This window comes from Erithacus rubecula (genome assembly GCF_903797595.1).
Source record: "Erithacus rubecula genome assembly, chromosome: 1".
NCBI classification, from domain to species: Eukaryota; Metazoa; Chordata; class Aves; order Passeriformes; family Muscicapidae; genus Erithacus; species Erithacus rubecula.
In genome coordinates, this window is record NC_136658.1 from 13,654,582 (window position 1) to 13,678,336 (window position 23,755).

The 23,755-nt window shown below is 39.5% G+C and overlaps 2 protein-coding genes across 4 annotated transcripts in view; both read right to left on the minus strand.

Annotated features, from left to right (window-relative positions):
• The window catches only part of ATP5PF (ATP synthase peripheral stalk subunit F6), a 282,601-nt gene that overhangs the window by 63,125 nt on the left and 195,721 nt on the right, over nt 1–23,755 (minus strand). The window lies entirely within an intron of this gene.
• APP (amyloid beta precursor protein) overlaps nt 1–23,755 on the minus strand; it is a 181,890-nt gene that overhangs the window by 10,422 nt on the left and 147,713 nt on the right. Inside the window, exons 13-14 of one of the 2 annotated variants that reach the window (XM_079299169.1) lie at nt 17,900–18,121; nt 10,656–10,709 (exon numbers count right to left, since the gene is read on the minus strand). In XM_079299169.1, the coding sequence (XP_079155295.1) occupies nt 10,656–10,709; nt 17,900–18,121 (276 nt within the window). The remainder of the gene's footprint in view (nt 1–10,655; nt 10,710–17,899; nt 18,122–23,755) is intronic. The other variant, XM_079299170.1, reaches the window with a different exon arrangement.

Here is a 23,755-nt window from a genome sequence, read left to right on the forward strand (position 1 = left end):
TATCTTATTTTCTTGCTTCCTGAGAGTCTGTACCTTTTCCACAAACATGCACAAATTACTAAAATGTTTGTGAAGTTTACAGAGCTTCTATTTGATTTCCAATTTCATTCTGCTCAGAATTATTGATTCTTCTTGTCTTCTCTCTGAAAGATGATAACTGCCTCTTGATTAGAAACATACAGAAAAGCAAGTGAGTACAACATGCAACAACTGTACATAGTTTGCAGTCCTGTTCTCTTAGAGGTGTGAAGGGGAGATGCTGCACTCATCTAGCTGGAAAGAAGGCCAAAATTTCCACCTGGAAAATAGCCTTAAGAGAATGAGTCAAACTTAACAGCAACAGAGCAGTGAATCCTGTATATGTCTATGAATCCTGAAGAGTTGGCTTTGGCTTAGAGAGAATATAAATGGGTATTCATGGAGCTGGTTATTTTCCTTCTCAGTACCAATGCACCCAACATGTGCATTCCTTGGAGGTAAAAACACTGCAGAAGAATGAAGTTAAAGGATGTTATTTCCTCCCTCTACCGAATATAATAAGAACAAATCTGTCCATATTCCTTGTTTGTATTTCAGCATTTTCTTAGGCCAACTCCTCTTTCCAAGGCTTAATTCTTAGAATCTTGCACTGAACTTAAGTTTTGATGAAGAGGAAGAACCGTTTTTAAAATTCTCAACACTACTGACTTCTCCTGTGCTCCACTGTCTCGCTGGACTCGAAATAATAATCCCTTAAGACTTCCATGTGCCAATGAGCTCCACAGTGTAAAATAGCACTCAATCCAATAACTTTTTTTTTTGTGTTTGATGTGAAAATTCTTTTTTCATTAAATGGTAGTCTATTTTTGAATTATGAACCAGCAAGAATAGATCTTCCCAAGAACTTTTCTGGACTGTACAGACAACCCACTTGAAGGTTCTGATCTTTATTTTCATAGGAAACCATGCAAAGAAGAGAACAAGAATCATCTTCATGCTATAAAGAATTTATTGTTAATTTCTTGAAGAGTCTGATTTCCCCATAATTTTTACCTTACTGTTTTTTTAAGTAATCAAGCACTTCAATTCCTCAAATTTCTTTATTAAGTTCCTGATTTTTGATGCTACATCACAGTACTGGCACAAATATATTATGCAAATGGGAGACCATTTTTAAATGCAAGAATTGTAAAGTACTTAAAGAATTGCAGCCTGAAAACAAACAATGATATTCTGTCAAAAAAATGCAGGAGGAAATGGAGCCACAGGAAATTAAAGCCCACGTGGTACCTGAAAACAGGTTTACCTTTCTATCCTTGAAGCAGCTATGGCTAGTTTTCCAAAATAAGAGTACAATTTACTCTCTTTTGTGCATCATCTCAAAGTACCCCCTACACCTGCATCAATGGGAAATGAGGAAAAGTTGGAGACTGATTTATGACTGTTATGATTTATGGCTTAAATATTTTTACAAAGCACTGCTGCCTATTTTAACAAAACTGTAGAACAAAAGCTGCACCGAAGACCACTGGACTCCTGACCGAGGCCCTGGACTGTGAATTGATTTGAGATGAGATGAAGTGACACTATTCTCAGGTCTGGTTTGGGAAGACACTTTCACAGGAGGATTAAGCCCAGCACCTTCAGGGGTGGAGGCCACAGCCCCAGGTGTTTCTGCTGCCAGGCTGGCACAGATCCCTGCACCAAACAGGGGAAGGAGGAGAGGTTTTGGGTGTGTGGCACAGCCTCTGGCCACATGCAGTGAACACCCATCCTCCACTGGGCAGACTCCCATCCCTGCAAGGCCACATCTGTGTGAGGGACAACAGAGGGGGTGTCATGGCCACCAAAGACCCCCCAAAGGGGACCCCAGACCCTGCACCAGAGCACTGCAGTGACACTACATGATGCAACAGATCCACAGTCTTGCAAGTGTCAAACTGATCCCCTTCAGGGAAGGCACCTGTGTGTTCCCACCTGCCCAAATATACACTAACCCATGGGATTCAGCAGGGGACCCTCACCACCATGAAGATCAGATGGAGGGAAACAAGGAGTTGATTTCATTGGGAGCCACAGAGGGGTGATATGCTTCTACTTCATCTGTCTCTGTCACCCGCTCTGTCCATCCCTCCGACCACCCTGGCATTTCTATTTCTTTCTTTTCCCTTTCTTTCTCTTTGCCTCTCTTGCTACTAAATAAAATACATAAATTTTTAATGTATCAACATCTAGTCTCTTTTGGTTTTAATCACATTTAGGGGATTACTTCAAACATCCAGGTTTGTCCCATTTTATCCACAGAGAATTAGTTCTGTGAGCTCCTCTGTGATTACAGCAACAAAGGAGAACATGTATCTGCCTGCAAGGAAGCTCGACCTGTCAACCCCTCCTGCCTTTTTGATTGTAGGATTAAAAGGAAGGAGGGAATACAGTAGTGCAGCAGCTAGGGGAAAGGGCTTTCCCAGGAGTTGTTTCATTGCCCTGGGCTGCAGCAGCTGAAGAGGTGGCTGTTCACCATTGTCCATGGCCACACTCACTGCCATTATAGATACAGGGGCAAAAGCACCACATGAAAATTCCTCCAAGGCAAAGGCCTGAGGAACTGCACAACTTGGCTGCTACAGCTGGCAAATCCCTATAAATATTGATCAGAACATATCCAGACACATATAAGATAAATCAGTGAAGAATCTGTTTGTCTTTTGTTGAGGGAAGTCCTACCTCCCAAGACTCTTAGAGGCCACTGGAAGAGTTAGGAATCACATGGGAAACAATGATTCTGCTTGGAGTGAATCTGGATTTCCAAAAAGTTTTTGAGAAGGTCCCTGATCAAAGCTCTGGCAGAAGCTAAGAGCCAAGGATTAGAAGGGAAAGTCCTACGTGACTTCCCATAACTGACTAAGAGAAAGGAAATGAAGTGTAAATACACATCTGTTTCTCACAATGGAGGAACATTACCAGTGGGTCCCATAGGGATCTGTGCAGTGCTGTCTGTGAAGTGATCTGGATAAGAGTGTGAATAGTGACATGACAAAGTTTACTGACAAAAATATAAAAGAAAAAAAGAGGATAGTCAAACTAAAACCAGTTGTTAAGAACTGCAGAAGGATCTTACAATTTCAAGAGCACAATAAAAGGGAAATTATATTTAGTGTTGATATAATGCAAAGTGGTATTTGGGGGGATACACAGTCCAAACTATACATATATAAAGACTCTAATTTAGCTCTCATCCAGGACAGAGACCTTGAGTCACAATGGGTAACTGTGGGCACTTGGCTGAGTAGCAGTCAAAAAGGCAAAGAGAAAGGTAGGAGCAATTATGAGAAAACAGAAAAAATAGAAAACATTGTTACACCACTGTATAAATGATGCAGCCTCATTTTAAAATCTGGCTCTTTGTTCTGGTCACCTCACCTCACACAAAAGCAGAACTACAAAAGATATAATGCAGGGAGACACAGATGATCATAGGTATGGAATGGTTTCTGTACACAAAGGACTGTGAGTCTTCAGACTGGAAGTGGCAAAAAAGATGAAACACAATAGAGTGTGTTACTATAAATGACAAGGGGAAAGTCTACAGGAAATGGTCATTCATTATTTCTGCTAAGAAATACAGGACACTAGCATGGCTATGATACAGCAGATTGAGAAGTAATCTGAGAAGTGTGTGTACATATATAAACAATTTGGTACAATGCAAAATTGGACTGTGGAACTCACTGGCACATATCAAGAGGGTACTCAAAATACAAAGAAGAAAGGTTCCTTCAGGATTACTAAACACAAGAGTGAAAATACAGTTTTCAGTCCTGGAACCTATGAACTGCTGGCTGCCAAAAGCTCAATGGATATGCTGGGGTATAAGGCAGAGGTGAAATCTGTACATACTCTGTTTTCACCACTGCTAGAGGTAGCAAAATGGACATGAGCACTTCTGCTCTTGGGGTCTGATCACTTTTACTGAAAGCAAAGCTGCAATAGCTGAGTTTGTGGGTCTTTGTCAGCTTCTGTTCAACAGTCAAATGCCACAGGCAGGAATTGCAGCAGCATTCACAACAGGTCACATCAATGGGCATCAGAGAGTGATAAGTTCACCAGCAGTCTCAGCTGCTGGAAAAATGCAGGATCTGACTTGCCTAGAACATTTCTTTAATTTGGTTCTCTTCCCTCCTCCCATTCCAATCAAACAGTAGCACAGGAGCCATGCTTTCAGTATGCAGCAGGTTAAACCATGGGTTTTTGCCTTGAGATTAGGCAGAAGTTTTTTTGTTTGGGCCAAGTGACCAAGGCCCCACAAAAATGCCATGGAATCTAAACACAAGGTAGGATCTGATATTAGGAAGATAACGATGTTAAGACTTACTGAAACTTGCTTTTGGCAACTTGCACCAGAAAAAGGTCAGAAACAGAGATCTTTTTTCTAAGCTGTTGCACTAACAAACCCATAGCAACATTTTCCTTTCTTCTACCTCCCTTACAAGTGAGGAAAAGACTTCAACTAGGGTAAACAGCTGGTTTTCTGCAAATAACTCATTATACAGTAAGGAGAAGTATGACATTGCACTGGAATCAATTAAATACCTGGTAAAGATAAAAATATACATGGGGTAACATACACCTTTCCACAATGTCATATAATTGAGAGTTTTTGTTGAAGAGACTTTCTTTATTATCAGCTAATTTACTTTACTGTCCTAGTAATCACACATTTTCTAAAATCAAATATATACTTTTCAAGGGTAGTAACTGAAGAAGGAAAAACTTCAGGGTCTTTCTAAAACTATGATCAGAAGTGAGATGCAAACAGTCAAGATCCTAGTACCTCTTTACCCTTGCACTGAAGACAAGCACACAAAGAACATTTCTTGTCAGTTCTCTGACAAGAACTTTAATCCTGACCTGGGACAAAATGATGGGTTTTTTTCATTGCCAATTCTAAAATACACAACCCAAACACAAAAGCCAATATACAAGATGGAAAGTGAGTGCAACAGCCTCATTGCAAATTCACAAATAATGATAATTGCAACCAGTTTTCTTGTGAATTACATACCATCTTTAGGGAGCTGCATCCCTAATCACTTCAATTTAAAAATGCTTCAATTCAGCTGGCAATACATTAACTCAGCTCCTTAGAAAAACTGACAGAACTATTTTGTTATAAAAATCATGGGCTTAAAAGCTTCCAGTGAAATCCAACAAAACGATCTAACTGTGATGGGCTTTTTATTGATATTGCTTTTAATTAGCAATATTAACATACTTACATGCGTACACATGCATGTGTGCACACGTACATTTCCAAACATCAAAAAATGAAGAGTATGAAACCCTTACTTTTCCTTGCCCTAAAGGGAAAAATAATCATATGGAGTGAATAACTACTCATGAAATAAAAACCAAGTAGCAGCTTTGGGGAACACTTTGTACTAACATGAGCTTATGTGTTTGTGTAAATATATATTTATACATTTATATTTTCAGAAGACTGAAAAAAAGAGGTTACAGTGAATCCAAGGATATAATTAGGTGCACATTATCTACCATACTGCTTGCAGTTACTTCATCTACTGGTTACATAAGCAGCCAGAAAGGTTTTGTGATATTGTTTTGCACAGATCTAAGACAGTGTTAGTTGTGCTTGAGGTTGCATCTAGAATTAAAAACTGTATCTCCAAGTGAAGCACAGGTGAAATAACTAGACCTAGGTCTTCTCCACATAGAGAAAACCAAAGCAGCAGTTTGAGTGACTGTGGATGAAAACATTCAACTCCATGTACATAAACTGTGCTTGAGCCACAGTAAGATGAGAAAAGAGTTGTTGAATCAAAGCCTGTTACATGTGTGGCAAACAGCTTAATCTGGGTTAAACTTCATAACAGATAAAAAGGGAGAAATGGAAGGAATGCAGTGTTTGAATAACCCCCTGGGATAGAGAGCTGCCTGTTCTAACCAGAAGTTTAACTATTACTTCCATATGACTCCATGACTTTGTGCAGGTCATTTAATTTTGAAATGAAAGAAGAATTAATACTGTAAACTCACAAAGATGAAAATGAAGACTATATACTCTATTTTTGTAAGAATAACTCAAATATCTTTGAGGGATATGCATTTTTAAGACTGCATGGAACTAAAACTTTCTGGTCTCTCCTAATATGTCATCCTAAGATGTCAGTAAACTGCTGGTTCACTTTTAATTCAGGAATGACTATGGGGCTGTCAAATTGAAGAAAGCAGAAAATAAGAAAATAATAAAAGTGTTATCTTTCTTACAAAAGAATCTCATTGCAACAGAGTATAAAATAATTATTTCTCAAAAAACATGTATGTAGAAATGAACAATCAAAACAAGTAAAATCTGGTTTGATAATCCTTCTGGCATGTCAATCCAGATGCTGTGCATATGTACCCATAACTGCATTCACAGTTAGCAATGATCCCATTTATAAAACAAACCAAAAACAATCTAATGGAAAAAAATTACTATTGATTTTTATTTGGTAGCTGCAGACAGTTTGTTTAAAGTAATTGTACTGAACTATCATCACAAAGACAGGAAAAAATATGTTGGCAGTTTCTGACAAGAAAATCATAAATAATTAACTAAGCTGCTCCATGACCTCGCCTCATACAGACTGCAGCATATGTGCTAATGATTCTGCAGAAGAGCCACTAGGCTTTCAGAGCCTCTGCATGAGGAAAAAAAATCCCCAGTTATTATGTAGTGTAATAAAGACAGACATGTCATGATTTATTAGCAGAAGAGCCAAAGACACAGAAGCAGCTTTATGAGCAACATTTCCTCAAAATATTCAATGTTTGCAAAAATGATCAACTGACAAAGAGCCACCAACAAGTCCAAATTGTACTACATGGAAGAAAGTAACACACTTAATAGCATAAAATGCTCCCATTGTGAATTATGGGCATCCTGTAAATTATGTATTTACAGCTGTGAGTGTATACTTACAACTGCAACTGTGCAACAGATGAAAATATGATCTCTCCTGAACAGAGCATTTGTTGTTTATCACCTTGAATTACAGAAAATATCCTAAGCAATGTCCCTTCTGATGGCACATTTTCTAATCTTCATTTAATTTTCACAGATCAGATTGCTGAACTAACATGAATAAAACAACCTTGCTCATGAGCATCTAAAGCTGTTTTGATATATATTTTTATGTGTATATTTCTCTATATATACATACAAACACACAGAGAAAGAAGAAGTTACTAATAAACAGATACCCAAAATCCACTTGCAAGATATTAAGTGAAAAAGTGACTGCTGGAGCACAAGATAAAAGGAAACTACTGAATAAATTGTTACAGTGGGGTTATTAAGAAAAGAGGCAATTGTTCTATCTGAAGTTCTTCCTTTCTTCCTCTGGAAGTTCTCAGGGTGGACTGCAGCCTTCTAACATCTAACATCTCCTTGTATAAAGCAATTTATAAATAGCAAGAAATATGTCATAAATCTGTTATAATTTTGTGCTGAGGTATTCCCTTTGACATTTTACTATCTCATTTACTTCCTTTATAGGAAGTAGATATGAAACTGTTTTAGGCATAATTTTTATTTTTGTTTGCCCATTTGTGAATTAGGAAGGGGAAGGACAGTAAGTTAAGGTACTAGAGTTCCTTTCTAATGCCCATGTGAATTACACAGATATCCATACTAGAAAATGGGGCTCATCCAGACAATGTTCTTTCCCTAGGACTGATGTAGATCAGATTCCAATTCAAGCTTTAACTGTGGGCAGCCAAGGTGGAGCACAACAGAGACAGGGGTTCAGACAACTAGAATGAATTTCAACAAATGCTTTAAACTTGGTCCTTACTCATAAACTTTTCTACTCTATGGACTGGACAACTCCTTAGTTTTTCTAACTTGACTCACAGACATCATCTTTTAAAAGACAATGATGTGGTGAAGGAAAAAGATCCTAGGTATCACACCACCAAGATGATCCCCTTTGAGGTCCCCTTTCAAGCCAGTAATCTATGAGTCTGTGACTCTACTCTGTACAGTGACCAAAAGATGACCTGAATGATTTTGATCTGCCTGTAAGAAAAACATACTGATTATAAGAATGCTGTGAGCAAGAAGCAAATAAAACAGAAAAGAGGAAAAAGGGCCCAAGTTTGCTTGTTTGTCTTAGTCCATTCAGAGCTCATTTTCTTCAAGAAATTCAAACAGCTAGAAAACATTGATTTGTTCTTGTTCAGCCTTGAAGTGTTGCAGGCTGACATGACACCAATATTTTCATCCTGAAGAAGCAGGGCACTTGAGCTAAGCAAGTAGAGGCATGAACAGGAAAGCCAGGAAGGGAAAACCTTTCAGGAAACAAACAAGAAGCTGGGCAATGAAAACAAAAAGTCACAAGCAGATGGATGCAGTAATCTACAGGTCTTTCATTAATACTTTTTCACTCTAGAGTAATCTACTATTTTTTAAGAATTTTTTATCTCAAAATGAATTAAGAAACTATCCCAAAAGGACAGCTACTGCACAAAAAATATTTATTTTCCATTTTGAAGCTCTAATATAGGAATTGTATTTTTAATTAGCAAGTAAAGTAAGCAGTTTTAAAGCACACACTTTCAAACTATCAGAATTTCTTCTGTACTTCACAGTTTAAATAAGCACCCATTTGCTTTCTTCTATTCCTAGTTCATGAATCTGAATATTGGAATAATTTCTCTGTTAAATTGAATTTTTGTCACACATAAATTGCCTTTGAAGGATGATGAAAAACCACATGGGCATTTATAGACAGAATCTGTATCAGTAAGAGAAATTTTTTCTAAATCTGGAAATGGTGATTTAAGACATAGGGAAGCTAAGCAATACTTTTGCACTTTAGCAGAACATTAAGGAAATATCCCAAGCAATTTTCACAGTGGAAAAGTTACAATTGTCACAGTGTCAAATTTCCAGCCATAATGGTCAGATGCTGAAATATTTTTTACCTATCTTTAGTAGTCTGTAGCACACATTCATCAAGATGACTCATGTCTTATTGCTATTGTGCTTACAGACTTTAGTACTACTTGTCTCACCACAACCAACAAAGTGCTCTAATGCAGTCAACTCAAACACAGAGTTTCACTCTTAAACTAGAGAGCAGCAGTGAGAGAAAATCCTTTCTCTAGAGAAGGGACACTAAGAATTTCTGAGGCATGTGTCTATGTGTGAGGGAACAGAAGGGAGGAAGGCATAACCTGCAGTAATAAATATAGGCCTCATAAGAAGAAATTTTTTCAGAGGACTTTAATTAAAATTGTAAATAATAATAGATTTTAATATTATAAGAAAACTGCTGGACTGAATTAACATTGCAAAATTTGGATTACACCATATGCATGTTTCATCTGTGATATTTCTACTGCTCCTGGGGAAGAAGGTAGATAATGCAGTACTGAGGGATTCTTCCCTGATTCCAAGATTTTTGGAATTGTAGCTCTGTACCAGATTCCAGGCTCTCTTCATGGATTGAATTAAGACTCTAAACACAAGTAAAGATGTCAGATTCCTAAAACAGTGCTAGAAGCACACTAGCTGGCCAGTTCTGACACATATCCCAATTGCTACAACATATGAGCTTATTTTACCTCCCACAGTAGCCATTTCTGTAGTTGCTAAACATGGATGTGTTAAGATTTAAAAACACTAGAAAGGTGCTGTCCACAATGCTATCTAAAGGATGGCTGGAAAACAAGAAGAAGGGAAAAAGGATACTGATCAATCAGTTTAATATGATCTGAAGGAAGAAAACAAAATTATGATGTGACACTGAAATAATCCTGACCCTAAAATATATTCTCACTACATTGAAGAGTTGGAGAGCAGCCTCTTCTGAAATAAAGGGCTGGTTCCTCTCAATGGCTTTAACAGTTTCAGAAAATTCTGAACAAAAATGAGAGGTAAAACAAGCCCAAAAGCAAAAAAAAAAAAAAAAGCTGGTAAGAAAAGCTGAAATAATGTTTCCTTTTGGAAATTGGGATTGTCCCATTTTAACTTTTCTGAACATCTGCAGCCTGACTCAACCTAGTGATCTGCTATTCTTCTGAAATCAATACAAAGGCAGAGGTACTTACAGAGGAGAAACAACCCTGGCTCTGTCCTAGAATGGAATGAATAGCTGTGTCCTCATGTGTCCTCAGGGAATCCAGAGGGATAATAGTTTTTTAGGCATTTGGAGGCAAGATAAGTACCACAGCAAAAAATATCTATGCCACCTGCAGTCCTGAAACTGTACCTATAAATTCTTTATTAGCCCTGCTCACTCTACATAAAGGATTCGACATTTCTATTGTACATTCCCAAATTAGAAGTAGTGTCTGTACTAAGTGGTACCAAGTTTACCATCCCCTGCATTTGCCAAAGTGTTATTTCTAGAAGGGATGAGCCCTTTGATACAAACCAGTTCTGGGTTTGGGACTGAGTCCCACTGCAAGCACACATCTCAAATGCTCTCAATATGGACAGCACTCACACAGGGAATATTTCTGAGGGAATGATGCTTCCATCATTCATGGAACAGCATTAAATTCTGTCAGAGGGGTACACCAAAGGAAAGGTAAATCATTTCAGCTTCAGCAGACCACATGCATGCAGGAAAAACACAGGTTAGGTAAAAGCCATGCAAGTCATATACCTGGTCGTGTGGTGAGTCCTCTGTCTGCAGCTGGACGGGCATCAACGGGCTCAACTAGGCATGTGCAGAAAAGAAACAAAAAAGAAACAAAAATAAACAAAATCCCCCAAAATTACAAAGTCAAGGATTCTTCTGCTGGGACAGTGCAGAAGAGACATAATGCATTAATGGTCACTGAAGCAACAACTAGAAAATATCTGCCTTCAGTGAATCCTCAAAGTAAAAAAAAGGAAGGGATGGACAAGACTTCACCAGGAAATCTTCATAGTTGAGGTGTCATTTTTGACATCATATTCTGGTTACTGCTTCAAGTCAGAAACCATTAGGACTAAAGAATTTCTGTCAGTAGAATAAAACCATATTCATTACATGCTAACTTTTCCCCATTGTCTGATCAGAACTGGCAGCCAGAATGGACATGATGAGTTCCTGCAGCTGCTCTTTATGAATGTTGACTTAAAAGCCTCTTGAATCCCTCCTTTTTCCTTTGAACAAGGATTCTTTACAGCACCAGGTATAATGTTTTAAAAAAGCAAAGTGCATTTTGAAATCAGTCAATATTCCTCCATGTTCTGATTTGTGAACAGCATATTTATCTTTCAGTTTTTGGAAGAGAAACAAAGAAGAAACACAAATTTCTATCCAAATATTACAAAACACTTTTATTACCCTACTAAGGTTTTATCAGCTGAAACCTAAGTTGATGGAGCTCACTGGCACTCACTGCCAATTGCCTCATTAAGTTCAAACACAATAGAAATGTTTATTAAAATATTAAGATTTTTACCCTTCTCTTTTGGTTGTTTCTCTCTTTTGCTACAATTGTGTTACCCTCCTTATCTACCCAGTTTTTGCCAGTGTTAAAGAACTTAAATTCAGGAATGAAGTGTTACATTGTTCCTTAGAATTCAGGATTTTAAATATATATTCTTATTCATTTACATTTCTGGATTCAGATACGAGCCTTTATCAGCAGTAAGTGAGATGCAGTAACACAGGAAATCTGGCAGACCCACAGTTTTCAATCAAGAAGAACTGCTCATCAGAAAATCACACAAACCTGATGATATTAATTCAAGCAATGGAACTGCCCTTCTTCTCAGGAAGCCTGTGTCACTGGCTTAGTGTTCCTGTGGGTTTGACAAACAACCTACCATGCTTGTAAGTGAGAGCCTAAGAGGCTCCCACGTCCTTCGCACGCAGGAGATGACTGCATGAGCTCCTGCCTCTCAATAAAACCCAGTAACTCAGCTTTAGAGTAGCTGCAGACTAAAAGTACATCAGCACATCTGACTCATTTGTGTCTCCAGGAATGCAGACTTTCAGAGCTTGCTGGTCTAGTGCTGCAGAGGCACTTTCCTGCACAGGAGTTCAGAGTGGCACTAGCATACCATGTAATTGTTTTCATTATATAGCTCTATACAAAATGCAATTTCCATCCTTAACTAAAACCACAGTTTTGAGTATCTTCCTATTTATGTTATCTGCTAGGTTTTTCAATATTGTCAGCACCAACCCTCAGGCATGTCAGCAGTAATTTTCAGTGGCAAGGACCCAAAGGAAGAGACAGCTATGAGCAAACATTATCCAGACTCCTCTTGCAGACCTCTCCTCTTTTACCCTGGCTCTTGCATCTTGCTTAAAAGGCTGAGGGGTTTTTTTCTCTCCTTTTTGTAATCCTACATGGCAACAGCTCTGGAGAACTGAGAGAAGCCAATGCATAGCAACAAAAATGGGAGTAGGTGAAGGGGAAAAGAATGAAAGAAGTTTCTGCTGTACAGTAACATAGACGTGACCTCAGAGCAATGCAGTATTTGTGGTTAGGTGAAAGTATTAGTAATGAATAATTATTGTCATCTATAATTTTGGAAGCTCTTTACCAGGGTGAATGAAAGGCTGGCACGTTTCATAACTAACACAGAAGTGAAAAGACCTGGACAAAGTAATAAACCAGCTTCAGGGCAAAAACTGGAGGCAAATGATAAGAGCCAAGAGTCTAGCAAAGCAGATGGTGATGCCAGGAAACATGATACAAAGAAAGACTGGTTTCTGGAGAGTCCTGAGCTACCACCTTTTGAATTTCAGTTGGATTTTAAAACATTCTTGCTCTACCCCAATACTGACATATGCACAAACAGCAGGTTACTCTGAAAATCTTGCCTGTGGGTTTTTTCACTTGTATCCTGGTCTTGCATTAAATTGATTTTGGTGAGGAGGAAAAACGTCAGCCACTGAAGTAATTCTCTGTAGGAAGCTGTTAACATCTCCCTCCGTGCCTGGCAAAACCAATAGCTGGCTGGCTCAGAGAACTGACACACTGCTAAGCCAATTAGAGAAGCTGGGAACACCTCAATGATAACATATTTAAGGACAAAAGCCATGGAAGTTCTCTTCTTTTCCCTGTTTCTGGAGAGGGGGCCAGCAGGGAGCTGCCGGGCAGGCGCAGCTGCTGAGATCCTGCTGTGGGAGCATCCCCAGTGCTGCTGGGCTGGGAGGCCAGCAGCATCCTGGCCCAGCCCAGACTTTGTGTGCCTGCTTCTAACCTGCCATGCTGCAAACAAAGGGACAAAAATGGCAGCAGCTTTATTTTTTTTTTCTTCATCCTGCATGAAGAAAGCTGCGAAGTTTCAGCTGGCATGGTGGAGATCACACGACCAACAGAGAGAAAAACACTATGAGCGTTTCCCAATTTATGGAGTCTGTGTGAGATCTACTTTTCAGTGCTGCAGAACTCCACTTGAGAACAGATGAACCTGTGGACACCAATCTTCTTCAGAGTCAGAGAAAAGGGAAAGTGGGGACATGTGAGGGTCGGTTCAGAGGGGGGAAGGGGAGGAGGAGATGCTTCAAGTGTCAGAGTTGAAAATCTTCTGCAAGCCAAGATGAGGACTATAATACAACAAACTGCTTCCTCCCTGTAATTCATGAAGTATATGGAGGGGTGAGTGTTCACCCACAGCCCATGAGAACTGGAGAATGTACATGTTGAAAAGCCGTAATCTGATTTGAACAGAGAGAAAATTAGCTTTCAGACATAGAGGAAGAGGACCCTTTGCTCTTATATTAGAACAGCTCATCCTTAAAAGCTGTACTCTGTAAGCTGAAATGGCCCACAGAAGCAGTTGTGAGAAGACTGCAAGATAAGGGAGGGATTTCATAATGCAAGCAGGGTTTTACTGGGTGGATTGTTCACTGTGAAAATCGGAACCATGCTGGAAGAGGTCACAGGGAGCTGTTTCCTGTGGGAAAGACTCCATGGCATAGCAGGAGAGACTCCTCTCCCTGAGGGAACTGAAGAAAGGTTCCTTTTAGAAGTCACAAACTGACTGAAAATCCCAGTTTGGTCTCTGTGTTGCTGGTGGGAAGGAAAGAGGGGCTTTAGGGAGGAAGGTGTTCTAAAGGTTCTTCTTTTACTTTTTTTAATGCAGTTTTCTTTATCCCTTTTAAAGTTTTGAGCCTGTCTTGCCCTAAAGTATTTTCTCCTAATCCTTATCTCAATGCCAAAAGCTTTATTTTAACTGATTATCTTCTCCTCTGCTCAATTATAGCAGAGTAAGAGGAGTGGATGATTTTTATGAGAGCACTGGCATTTTGGCCAGAGGTCAACCCACTACACCTCACCAGTCCACATCATCACAACAGCTAATAAAGAGGGGAGAAATTTAAACCTACTACATTTAGTAGGCATTAGTATTTATCAGTAATCAAAATTGAAATATGTACTGTATGTTATTATAACAAGTGCACTCATTGTGATGCTCCAGAATTTTATTTCTCTTGAATATACTTCCACATGCACAGAAGTAAGACTGAAAATGCATTGTCCAAATAGACTCATCAAACTAAACTGGTACATGTTTATTTACACTGACTAGTCAGGCTTCATAGAGGCCACACACTCTCACCTTTACATACATCTCAGATGAGCAAGATAATGTGTTTACTTCTCTTTTCAAAAGTGAAAGTACATCAAAAACTAGTACAAACCAGCAGGTGAGGAGTGCTATGTGATGCTCACCTATCAAGAATATTGTTGAAGGGAGAAACTGAACAAATCATAAAGATAACACAGTACATTTACAGGAATCTCACTTTAGATAAATACTAGCTATAGACATTAAGGCTCCCTGTAACCTGCAAGCTAAAATACAGAGTAAACCACCAAACCCAGTTAGTCACTGGCAAATTGCCCAGAGGGCTTGGCAGTGTCAGAGGTTCACAGCTGTTGGGGGTCACTCTGAGGATGCAATCTGCATTGCTGAAATACAGTTCCTGGCATTTTTCATGGTGCCTCTCTACAGTTCTCAGAAAGTGTTTTCTTTGTTAACCTAATTTGTGTCACAGCATGCTGGATGTCCATACAGTATAGACCTGCTGCTTTAGATTAACTTCCATCTACATTTCCAGGGAAACTACCTCAGGGAAAAATAAGTAACAATATACTGGCAGAAAATACTGAGTTATGCTAGACTTTCAAAGTCTATTTATTTTTAGATGATTTTTCACTTACTTGTCAGTGAAAGCAATTCTAGGAAAATAAACTATTTGCATAAAACCTGTTCTTTAAAACATGCAGTTTACATGGGGAAAATTTCAAATGGAGTTATGAAACCTTAAGATTATATGGCAACGTACCAATCCAATACATTATTAATATCTCTGGGTGAAACCTGGGATTAGATCATGGCCATGGAAGGAAACAGGCATGGGAACTAATAATAAGAAATTCTAGGGGGGAGGGTTGTGGTATTTTAACTTCATCAGTTCATCAGAGGAAAAAAAAAAGAGGAGAAGAAAATTAGGTCAGTCATTAACTTCCTGCTAGTTCCAAACCATATTATAAGAAGACAAAAACGTATTTTTGGAAGCAGGAGTAGAAAAAGCCTGAAGTAAGACCACTATTAAAGAAGAAAACAAGCATGGGAAATGAAGGCAAATGGCAGAGGCAGTCCTGGGATTCTGGAACAGCAAGGTGGGAGACAAACAAAAAGCAAAAAAATAAAGCTGTGAAATTCCCCTTTGATGATATGGGCAAAGATATAGAAATGGTCTCTAAAGAAAGAATGTATTCTTGGCATGGTCACATTAAGAACACTGTGGTTTGGGTAGAGGAGGGAGAAGTATAAGGGATAACAAGAAGGACTTGAACAGGTTTTGGTCACCAAATGATTTCCACTTCTAACTGTGCATACTTGAACAATGACAATGGTTAGCCCAACTGAACTGACTGCTGCATGTTCATGACAAATACAATACAGTCCTTGTATAAAAACCCAAAACTAAACCCCAACAACTTGAAGGCATGAAAGAATAAGTGCTGCAACAAACAATATGTTGCATTAAAACACACAGGCCTAATAATGCATTCCAGGCAGGAGGGCTTTTGTTTTTTATTTGCTGCCATACATTTGAAAAGGAGAACCATCTCAGTATAATTGCCTGTGGGAATTCAGTTCACTTTGAAGTACCTTTCAGTATTAGATTCTGAGCTTAGACAGGTTTCTGAAGGAAAAATACACTTGTGTGATTAAACTATGGGTATGTCTGGGGGCACCTGTCTACCTAATAACTTCTATACTTGGTGGCTGAAATCAATATATTTTGAAAGCTAAGAGGACAGATATCAAAAATAATGAATCCTCACCATGTTTTATGAAAGTAGGCAACAGGCACAGAAACTGATGCCCTGGATGCCTCAGCTACAGAAAAAAAATGGAGCAAGAGTTGCAACTGAAAATTCCTGCAGGACAGACACGAGCCAGACTGTGACCTACTCCTGGCAGACAGCCTTGACACTAGCACTAGCTAGCTTCTTAGAGCAAGCTGCAGCTCCTTCCCCAGGAAAATGAGCTTCAGCCTGCCAGCCTGTGAGCCATCTGCACCCCTTGCCAGTGCCTGACATGCTGCAGCCAGCTGCTCCCACTGCCTGCCATGCCACTTGGCTGCAAGTGCCCTTCAGACACAGCTGGAGTCCTTGTCACCATCTCCTGCCTCCTGCTTCTTCCTGCTGGCTGCTCTGAGTTTGCTCTGGCTCTGCTCTTTTACTTGGTCCCTAACTTGCAGTGCTGACTCCTCTGATTTTAGCCCTGCTCCTGACCAGCTTCTCCTCTTCCCCTCAGATCTGCTAAATGTCTGCCTCACCAAACTTTGTGCAGGTCTTTTCTTTTGCCTGATCCTAGGCTTCTCTGATTCCTTGGGACAAACTGATCACAAATCTATTTCTGATTCCATTGATTTCACCTGGCACCAACACCAGACCTGGCAAGTCCATGTCTATGTCCCACACAGTCAGCTGCTCACAGTCACTCACATACTGTGCTGGAATGAGACTAACTGCATAAGGATGAACTCAGAACTCATTCTGAGAGCAGGTACAGCCTAAGCCAGTGGTTTCAAAAGACTTGAGGAAGATGTTAATGTCTGTGCAGTTCAGCTACAAATCACAGATTTGCCTGAGAAGACTTCTGCAGTTCCAGGCTCTGTGTGTACTGTGGCATTGCAGTATCAAACTTTCACTGGTATGATTAACTTAGCACTAGTAACAGTGCAGTTGAACAAAGGAAAACAAAAGCAAGAAGAACTTGTATGACATGATCTCAGGTTTCTGATTTATTGGCTCCAGAGCCTAAGTGAACTATCAATTCCAGATTCTACATGGATTATTCAAGTAGCAGTTACTTCAGTGAAGTAGTCCATGAACATAAAATACTCCTCAGGAAAAACCTTTACACTAGCCAAGTTGTATTGATGTGCATGTAGGAACATTTCTGCAGTACATTCCAGACAACTAGTATATGGAGTGAAATAACATTATCTGTCTGCTAGGATTATGCTGGAACTGTAATTATTGTCATGCCAGCAAATAAAAAGCTCTACCTTAAATAAAACACTAATTTCATCATAGCACAAATCTAGCAACTTATCTATCTCCCTTCAGTCACTGTCATGTATCTTATAAGACTGTTATTAATAATCTAGTCATTTATTATTGGTCATTTCTGAAGGCAAGTAAGTTCAACTCTGAAATTTATTGTGTGTCTAAGTTACAGATTTTAGTCAGGACTTTCTATTCCATCAAAGATACACAACTGACACAGTAGACCAGTTCCAAATGTATATTTCAGAACCTCTATCCCACTTACACTTACTTACAGGAAAAATGTTAATTTTCAGAGAACAACATGGAGAGAAACCACAAAGCTCAGATCAGAAAGTCCTGTGGTTTCTCTTCCTACTGTACTTACCTTCATTTTCAGTATTGGCTGGAACAGAATCAACTCCAAAGGGATGCCATGGCTGAAGGTCATCTAGGCTGAAGTCTCCATCCACTGGAAGAAGTTCAACTGTAGTCTTTGTTTCCGTCAACGAAGGCATAAGAGCATCATTTCCATAGCTGATTCTGGGTTCACTGATCATATTGGCCAAAACATCATCAGAGTAGTTTTGTTCTTTCTGAAGTAATTCATCTGTAAGGAAATTTCAATGCAGAAATTATCTGAAAGAGCCAGCATATCTAAGGACCTATTTTCAGTGCTATTCAAGTAAGAATTCACTGTCATGAGATTCTGTTTTCTTACGATAAATAAAAACATTAATGTTTGGAATAGTCAAAACCCCACAGGAAGCACTGCAGCTAAGGCATTTTTTTGAAACATCAACCAGAATTGCTCAATGCTGTTTCCCACCATGTAACAGATCACAGGTCTGTGTTATATTCATTTCTTGGCTCTTCCCAACCACTTAAAAAGGAAGCATAAAACAATTCCCTTCAACTCAACATGCTGCTGTAAGTCAACTGGTGAGAAATCCACAGAAAGAAATGTCTTTGTAATTTCTCCTTCCTCTTAATGCTCACTGCCAAAGCTCATCACAACTCTTAAATCCTAAATCTCCACAGCAGTCACTGTATTAAATTGGGTTTACTATAACACAAATCTGAAGAAACATTTGATTTTTTAACATATATAATAACTTAATCATAACACTGAAGTAGTGCTTTGTTAAAAAGCAGTAGTAGACACCTAGTAGTACTAGTACTAGTAGTAGTAGTAGTAGTAGTAGTAGTAGCAGGCAAATTATTTTACAAGCTACAAGCACCTAAAGCTATGCAGTATTATCTATGCTGTGGAGTTTTTTTCTTGAAGTGGAAACAATCAAATCACTTTTCAGTTCCATCAGGTGTACAGGACAGACTGTTGAACTCCATGTTAAAAACAAGCTCAGAGGTTTGTGTGCTTCATTATTTCTACTCCCTTCTCACATCAAAGTTCCTCTACTCTCAGAGCAGAAAAGACATGGACTTGCTGGAGTGAGTCCAGAGGGCCACAGAGTAGATCAGAAGGCTGAAATACCTCTGCTATGAAGATAGGCTGAGACAGCTGGGGCTGTTCAGCCTGGAGAAGAGAAAGGTCCTACAAGACTTTACTGGGGCCTTTCAATATTTAGAGGGGGACTGTAAGAAAGAAGGGCCAAACTTGTTATCAAGGCCTTTTGTGATAGGACACGGGGTGTTGGTTTTAAACTCAAGGAGAGTAAATTTATGTAAGATACAAGAAATAAATTTTTTATATGGAGAGTGGTGGTAGATGCCCTGTACCTGGCAGCATTCAAGGCCAGGCTGGACAGAGTTCTAACCAAGCTGATCTAGTTGAAGATGTGTTTGCTCACTGCAGAGAGGGCTGGAGTAGATGACCTTTAAAAGGTACCTTCCAACCAAAATTATTCTACAATTCCATTCTTGATCCCCCCTGCTTCACTGACTTCTGTTTTTGTAGGAAAAACATACTATTTGCAAGTATTTTGAGGGAACTTGCTGCACAAGAGCACATTTGAGTAAGCAACTGCAATGCAGACCAGTAAGTGCTAATAAGGCATCAATAGTGAGCAAGTGCCACAGAGCTAAATAGTTCATAACAGGAGACTGTAATAGAGTCCAAGTGAGCACATGAGAGCACACAAGGCAGCTGATGACACAACAGTTTTTATTAAGCCTGTCTCCTCTGCCCTTCATTAAGGACCCCCTCACTGTCACTACTTCACACCCACATCTCTACCCTGTAGCAAGTCAGGGACATGAATCACCACTGCTGCTAAACCCTTTATGCCACTCCACAGGGGCTCACTCATTTCCTAGTAATATCAGCGATTAAGGGCATCTAATTTTCTATACACACCATAGGCTTTAGACACCTCAGCAAAAACTTTGGAATGCTATGTCTCTCCCAGCTTTACACCATGAACCTTCATGCCACAGAAGTACAATACAGCCATGCAGCATCCTCATCAAGGACCCTTATCATCACACAAGCATTAGAGGTGCCACTGCTTCAGTGCCTCTATCAACGATGATGCAGTAGGGCTCTGCTCTGTAATACATCTCTCAAAGGCCACCTTGAGACAGCTGATGAAATTCTCTGCCATCCCATTCCCAGAACACTAAACTCAGAACATCAAAAATAAACAAAATGTTGCAACCTCAGCTCTGGGGCAAATATGGGTTCTGAATCTTGTAAAATATTGCTTTAAAATAAATTTTCTAGTTTAAACAGTAATTACTTGAGCAGATGGTAAGACTAATGTGAATGCAAAATTTAATTCTGTGATTTAATTTGTCCATTAGAATGATTTACTAGGACAGCGCAGAAAGCCTGTGTCAGTCACACTGAACTGTTTTTCTTTTCATGTTCATTTTATTGAAACCAGCACTATTTTATGACACCTACTAAATCTTCAGCATAGAAGTTAAATCTGATTTTTTCTCCTAACTGCACTTACACTAATCTTTTTTCAAATTAAACTACCTTCTTTTATCAGAAGAAAGACAGGTGAAGTACCTTGATATTCTGAGCAGACACTATCAGAGGATATGTTAATTTTCATTAGATAGGGATGAAGGAGCTTTACAAAAGAGAGCTGGATTTTAGTGGCTTGAGGGAGGAGTCTGGTGTCTGTGTGCATTGCAGGGAGCCACAGATGATAGCAGCTGAGAACACTAATACCATGTCATCATGACCACATGAGAGAGTGTTACAGTACTGAGTATCCTTGTGACCACAGACCTTTGAAAACCTGGGCATTAGAATTGTTTTGGGGCACAGCTCCCCTTGTTGGCACTGTTCTCCCCATCCCCAGAGGATGGTGTGGGGTAACTGCAGAGACCTGGAGCTCAGGCAGCAGTGGCAGGGGGTGGTGCTGGAGAAGCTGTGCCCAGTCAGTGCCTATCCTGTACAACTGTCCCTACTCTGCTGCTGACTCACTCAGTGTCACCTGCAGACAGCTCCTGCCCTTGGGAAGGGACAAATGGTGCACAGAGGGCAAGGAAGGACCTGAGCTCTGGCAGTGGAGGAGCAGAACCAGGACTGGTACAGCACTCAGGAGAGGCCACAGTGCAGGCATGGCTGGGCTAGCCAGGCTGACAGAGAGGGGCTCCAAACTCCCATCATGATACCATCACTATATCCAAATTTCTGATGGCTGGGAGTGATCACACACAGAGTCTCTTTCAAGGTTACCCAAGTGGCAGCAGATCCTTGCTAGCTCCGTTGTTTTTCACTCAGCTGTGCTGCACAGCACAGTGGAACTCACCTACACAATAGCTCAAGTGAGGCAGACAGATAATACAACTAGCAGATTATGATCACATCCATTTTACAAGCAGGGAGACAATGGCCACATGAGTCAAACCCATCTGACAGGATGAATCAGACACTGAATGACAGTGAGAAATTGGAAGTGCCTGGCATAGAAACTGCTGGGATCCATCACACTGATGCAGCTGTGTCTGCATTGAGTAAATGATTCACAAACAATTGCTTCAATCATTGAACTGCTAAAAAAAGTTTGCCTTAGGATTTCCAGTTATTGATACTACTGGTAAAGTCCAAGATCAATTTTTCAGGGCTGATGTTGTTCCAAGTATCGATGGCTACTTGAACCATCATTATGCCAATGGCAAGCTGTACATCCATTCATTGACACAGGACTCCCTCCATCTGCAGCTGCCAGCTCAATGCCCCCACTGTGCAAAAGACAAATCCCTAACAAGCAAGGGGTGCACACAGAGGCTAGGATGTGCATTCAACACTGTTTCAGGGGTTTTATTTGTATTGTGAATATCTTATCATTAGGTGCTGAAAATAGAGAGATCCTAGGTTGCTCCTCAAAATTTTCATCTCATATCAAACCTACAGGACGAAAACTCTCTGGGAATCTTTGTATAATAAATGTTTTTTGCTTAGCTCATTATGTCCTTGTAGCATTCTGCTAAGTCTTGTCATTGAGAAAAATAAAGAGGATGGCAAATCCTTCTTTCCCTCTGAGAGCAACCATGACCTTGGGCAAAGAACACACTCAGCTAGAACCTCAAACCTCCCAGCAGCTCTGGATTTGGTGTGAGAGAACACAATTTGCTGCTTCTCCTCCAGACACTCAGAATTGTCCTTCAGGCACAATCTTCTCTTTCTCAGGGTGAGAGACAGGCTCACTTCTAGCACTTTAATAAGATGCTTGTTGGACTTCTCCTATCACCTAAGCAAGTTTCACTCATTCTTGGCCTAACTACAGGCATTTCCTCATGGGTCAATACTCCTCAACAACAGCCTCTAGAAAAATTGAAGTTATAAATGTTTGGGTGCGGGGTGTGCATTTGGGGAACTGGATAAAAGTGTAATACCAGTCCAAACTCCTTTCAAGACTATTCTCTTATCCCACAAACAGGCAAATGGAGCCTGAAAAAAAGAAATAAAATTCACTACAAAATCTGTAGATACTGGATTATTAGAAGCTGTTTGTCTACAATGTCCCAAGGAGACAGTTTTGTTTGCAAATCTTTGCAAACAGCACTGTGCTAGGAAAGATATCAAGACAAATCCCAACAAAGTTGATGGAGTCTTGGAGTGGCAAACCCCATGTTATGTTAAAACCTTATCTACTTTTACTGTCACACAACATTGTTTCCAATGTTGAACTTTGGGATATACTTCCCAGTCCTTAACTGGCACAGCTGTAATGACAAGAATTTCTTATGAAACAGCTTCTCTTGCTGTCCTGGACTTCCAACAACCCATTATCTGTCTTTCAAACCATAATTTTTATTTAGTTCATAGTTTATTGTTTAAAGTTTCCAAAAATAATTATAATATTTGTTTGTTATATTTTCAAGGAGCCCATCTACTAAATGAAAAGCTCTGCAATCACTACTATGTGCCAAGACCATTGAATTTACTTGAAAAGCAGCTTTAAAATTGGCAATTGTAATTGTGAAGTCCTAAAAAACAATTTCTTAAACCAGATTAGGAACGAAGGCATCCAAAACACCTCTAATTAGGACTAGTTAAAATACCACCAAATTATATGCCATGGTTTTGACCTAACATCAAACTTCCTTTCTAAAATGCCAGTAGAACATATCTATATTTGATCCAATAAAGATGGCTTGGAACAAGCTCAAACAAACTCATACAAATGCAGAGTCTTATTGCCTCATTTATCATCAGTCACCATTCAGTCTGAACTGAAGATGTGTTTATCCCAAAGTTACTTGCTTTTGAGCATGGGCTTTCAAAATAATAAAACTAAAAAGTGTCAGCAACCTCCCTGTTCTTCTTAACAGCAGAAATTACAGAGCAATTGAGTCACAGCAACAGCTTCATTTGCACTGGCACATATATTGCCTTCATCCAGTCTGAAGGCAGCTTAAATCACGCACATGCTGTGTGTCACAATTAGGATTCACTAAGCACCAACACAATCACTTATTACAGTGAATGTGGTAACAGGTAACATGTTTAGCTGCAGCTTTCCACTGTATGCCTACTTTATGGGCTAACTCAATATGTCGTGTTAGCTTCTAAAACAATTGCACTGATCTAATGCAGTCAGGGTTTAACTAATTTTGAGTGTCTGTATCTTGTCAGCTGTATGAATCAAAACTCTCCCAAATTGGTAAATATGAAAACAAGACCTCCTGTGCCTTAGCACAAAGAGAGAAGCTCCACTGAATGTCAAGTATTTTGTTATTTTAAGATGTTTTGCTCAATCAAACACTGTATGATCGTGATGTTCACATACTGCCATGAGTCCTAATTACAACATTATCAAGC